The 3,965-nt window shown below is 34.2% G+C and overlaps 1 protein-coding gene across 1 annotated transcript; it reads left to right on the top strand.

Moving 5' to 3' along the window:
• Positions 1-1,903: 1,903 nt before the first annotated feature.
• LOC113705455 (uncharacterized) lies at positions 1,904-3,064 on the top strand. The gene has a single exon (XM_027227310.2). It carries the CDS (start codon positions 2,110-2,112, stop codon positions 2,671-2,673), a length of 564 nt encoding a protein of 187 aa, XP_027083111.1. The 5' UTR covers positions 1,904-2,109; the 3' UTR covers positions 2,674-3,064.
• Positions 3,065-3,965: the final 901 nt, after the last annotated feature.

Here is a 3,965-nt window from a genome sequence, read left to right on the forward strand (position 1 = left end):
TTGTGCTGCATTATCCACTTTTAACATAAACTTGGTATCTCTCATTCAATAATTGCCTTATCTAATCTTATAAGATAAACTTGATATCTCTCATTCAATAATTGCATTATCTAATCTTTTAAGATAAACTTGATTCGTCTCACTCAAAACTGACCCTTACACTAGAAACGTCTCACTCAAAACTGATCCTTAATTATTTCATTAACCATGATAGACCTTTAATCATTTCATTAACTATTGTGACCCTTAGTCAATAGTCATTTCCTTAACTATTGTAGCATGCATGCTTAACATCTGTTAGACTGTAACTATAATAGCAGTTGGATGACAGGAATCAAATTATGGAAATGCAGGTGAATTTGGATGGATATGCAATTTCAACAGCCAATCTATGTCATACTTTTTAAGACGGCAAAGGAAGTAGATACATCAAAACATGTATTAACAAATGTTTTTTTTGAAGGTGCTATAATCAATTTTTGAAGACAACCATCTTATTGAATGTCCATTTTTTTATATATTCTGCACCGCACTTTTTTTTTTTTTTTTTTGCCTTATTATTGTATGTATTGGTAATTGGTTTACTAGTTATGTATTTGGTGAGGGACAATCATGTTGGAGTTTTCCAAAAACTTCATTTATTTCTTAAAGATCCATCTCAAAATCTTCATTGATTTCAAAGAAAAACAGCACAAATCTAGTTCCCTCGCACTTTTATTTACATGCATTTTATGTTTTCGAGTGAAAAATGTTTCTTTATTTTTAGTCAAGTTGGTTTACATATACTATATATAATCAAACTCCATTAAGAAGCAATTTAACAGCACATGATGGGAAAGATGAGTTCATCTAGCATGCGTCGTCCTCATTGAATTTTGAACCTTCTTGTGATAGAATCTCAGTTCTTTTCTCATTTATGGACTAGCACAAACAGGAAAAAAAAAAAAAAAAAAAAAAAAACTAGTCTGCATCCCATATATAGTTTTGCATCTCTACATATTGATATCATGACTTAAGTTGGCTTTAAAGAAATTAAAATCTAAAATGACAAAGATAAAGTAAATAAATGGTTAAGGATCAAAATACACTTTTTAGTGGTTAAGATTTCAGAACATACTTATCTGCTTAATTGGACACATAATACACAATGCTAGCACACACACATATGCATCAAAACCTTGAAGCATGGATGTGACATAGCGGAAATTTTTTTTTTTTTGGGTCTAGATTAAGAAGGACCTGTCGACCCCATTGCTTACCTTTTAATTTTGGCTTTTATTTGTCTCAATTTGTTGGATTAATGGGTCTTAATTAAAAGTGGTCACAGGCTGAAAATGAACCTCCATTTGTCCCACTTTGTCCAATTCATTTCCCATGGCCACACGAGCACATGCAAATCTTTGTATGTAGAGCATACAGGAATAAAATGGTACTCTTTCCAAGAGCAATGCCATTTCTTTCTTTATCCAAGATTAGGACCTTAACCGTCTCTTCCAAGAGGAGCACAATACCTTAAACCGCCTGTCACCTACCTGTCATTTGCAAATTAATGGACCTTTTGTTGTTTCTCTATTGTTTAAAATCCCTTTTTTTTTTGGACAAATATTGTTTAAAATCCTACCATTCGATTCCACTACTTAGTATATATAGGATATGAGATTTAAAACCTCTAGAACAATGCACATCACCATATGACCAAAGAAAATATACATGCATAAGCTATAGATAAGATGTTCATTATCTATAAAGAGTTGATGTTATTTGAAAGCTTGAATACCAGTCAAATTCATGGCTAAGATTTTCCTTATCAAGATAAGACTCACCGAATCGACCTGCGGATTAATCAATACATATGTACTTATACACTTAATTTGAAAGCTTTTTGCCATCATAATTTGATACTTCAAAGAAACTACAACTTCCTTATTCCCTACGGCATGGTGAGATTTAATACACACAGCCTCTACACCTCCAAACCCCCTCCCTCCATCCTCTCAACATCCAATCAAATACTGAAAATGACAAATATCTACTAGAATTTTTTTTTTATTATTTCACAAATCAAGTTTTGGCTTTTCCTTCTCCTATTTCTTCCACCTTCTTTCTTCAATGTCTTCCAGCAAGACCAAACAAATGTTTAAGGTCATATTTACAGCTAATGGAGGATGTGGATGTGGGAAGCCAAAGCCTAATGAAGTAATTGAGCCAAAACCAAAGGGTAAAGCCTCAAGCAATACACCTATTTATCACTCTTCTTCAAGCTCCTGGGATAGAGGAGGTGGTGGAAACTCCATCGATGATACTTCCACAACGTTAACACATTGTTCTGAGCAGGATCAATTCAATGTTCCAAGCAGCTCTAAAATGGTAAGTCCACTGCCCAAATTTGGTGATAGTGTTGCAGTTGTCAAGGAGTCTGACGACCCTTATCAAGATTTTCGCCAATCAATGCTACAAATGATTCTTGAGAAAGAAATCTACTCAAAAGATGATCTACAAGAGCTTCTCAGCTGCTTTCTTCGTCTTAATTCTCCTTCTCATCATGAAATCATTGTCAATGCCTTCATGGACATCTGGAATGGGGTTGTCTCCGAGAAATCTGATCCCGCAAACAAGCAGAAAAATCAGCAACAAGAAATTCAATGTCATGGTGGAATAAACAAATTAGTATGATATGAAGACCTTTATGGATAGATAAAGGTTGAATGGTATTTTCCCTTTTTTCTTCTGGTACTACTAATATGGTGTTGGTTATTAGTATAGCAGAATCTGAACTGTTAGTACCAGCTATGATGATGGTGGGAAGAAGTTAGATGAACTGATGAAAAGAGTTAAATGCAAAGTAGTAGTGAAACAAGACATGGAAGTAAGGAGGAGGCAAGAGCTTTAATGCTCTGATCAGATGATGAAAAGAAGTTTAAGACAGAAATCTTTACTGTATTCTCCTTCTGGAAATTTTCTGACTATCCAAAAGTTTCCAGTTTGATGACATTTAGTGCAAGCTATGTATTATTATTGGTGCCAAGTAGTTGGCTATGAATGGTCTTCATTTATGTTCATCCTATTCTTCTTGCGGGTTGTGCATCTTAAGTTTTGATTTTATGATGGTATCCCTATTGGAATTTATGATCCTGATTCTAGTATTAGAGTTGAAAATCCTGATTCATCTTTAGTTCTTCTATAATTTGGGTGTAGAAAGAGGGGAAAGAGGCATATTCTTGGAAGTTGGAATGTCAAACTGAGTTCTTGCTAATATATATGATCACTTAAGGTGTAATGCAATAGAATAATTTTGATAGTGGGGTAGATTTTTTTGGTACATTTAGGCAAGGGTCGGTATTCCTCAGAGCAGAATATTTAACTATTTGTACCTAATAAAACACCAAACGGGGGGAAAGTTAAAAGCCAGAAGTTGCACATGCAACATTAAGTATTCACTGGGAGTACTCCTCTCCATCAGATTTAGAACAGAAAAGTCTCTCTGCTTGGAGAAATTGTTGTGCAACTTTGCACCTTAAATTGGACTTTGCATCTATGGTCTCTACGTTGTTGCAATTGGAGACAAATGAAAAATTCCATTTTTTGCCATACACATCCAAATAAGTAGAGATTAACATGGAGTTCAAGGGATAGGAAGTTAACCAGGATTCAAACTTTTTTTTTTATTACCAACAAAATTTGGAAGGAGAAAAATTGACATTAAACAGGAAAGATTAATTAGTCTAGCTGTTTGTGAGCAGATTATGTTCAATTATTTCTCCAATTACCTAACTTTTCCAAATCGTGGGCTTTTGGCTTTTCACGGGGTACTACTTTGGCTTTTAATGTTAGCGGGCAAGAAATACTTTTGTACAGAATGAAACAAACAAACATTTAAAGGATTATAATTGGACCTCGCTTTACTCTCTTAACGTTTGGTGCCACTATCAATTTCCCCCTTAACGTTATCTTTTAGTCACTTTACC

The sequence above is a fragment of the Coffea arabica genome, chromosome 1e (genome assembly GCF_036785885.1).
Source record: "Coffea arabica cultivar ET-39 chromosome 1e, Coffea Arabica ET-39 HiFi, whole genome shotgun sequence".
In the NCBI taxonomy this organism is placed as follows: Eukaryota; Viridiplantae; Streptophyta; class Magnoliopsida; order Gentianales; family Rubiaceae; genus Coffea; species Coffea arabica.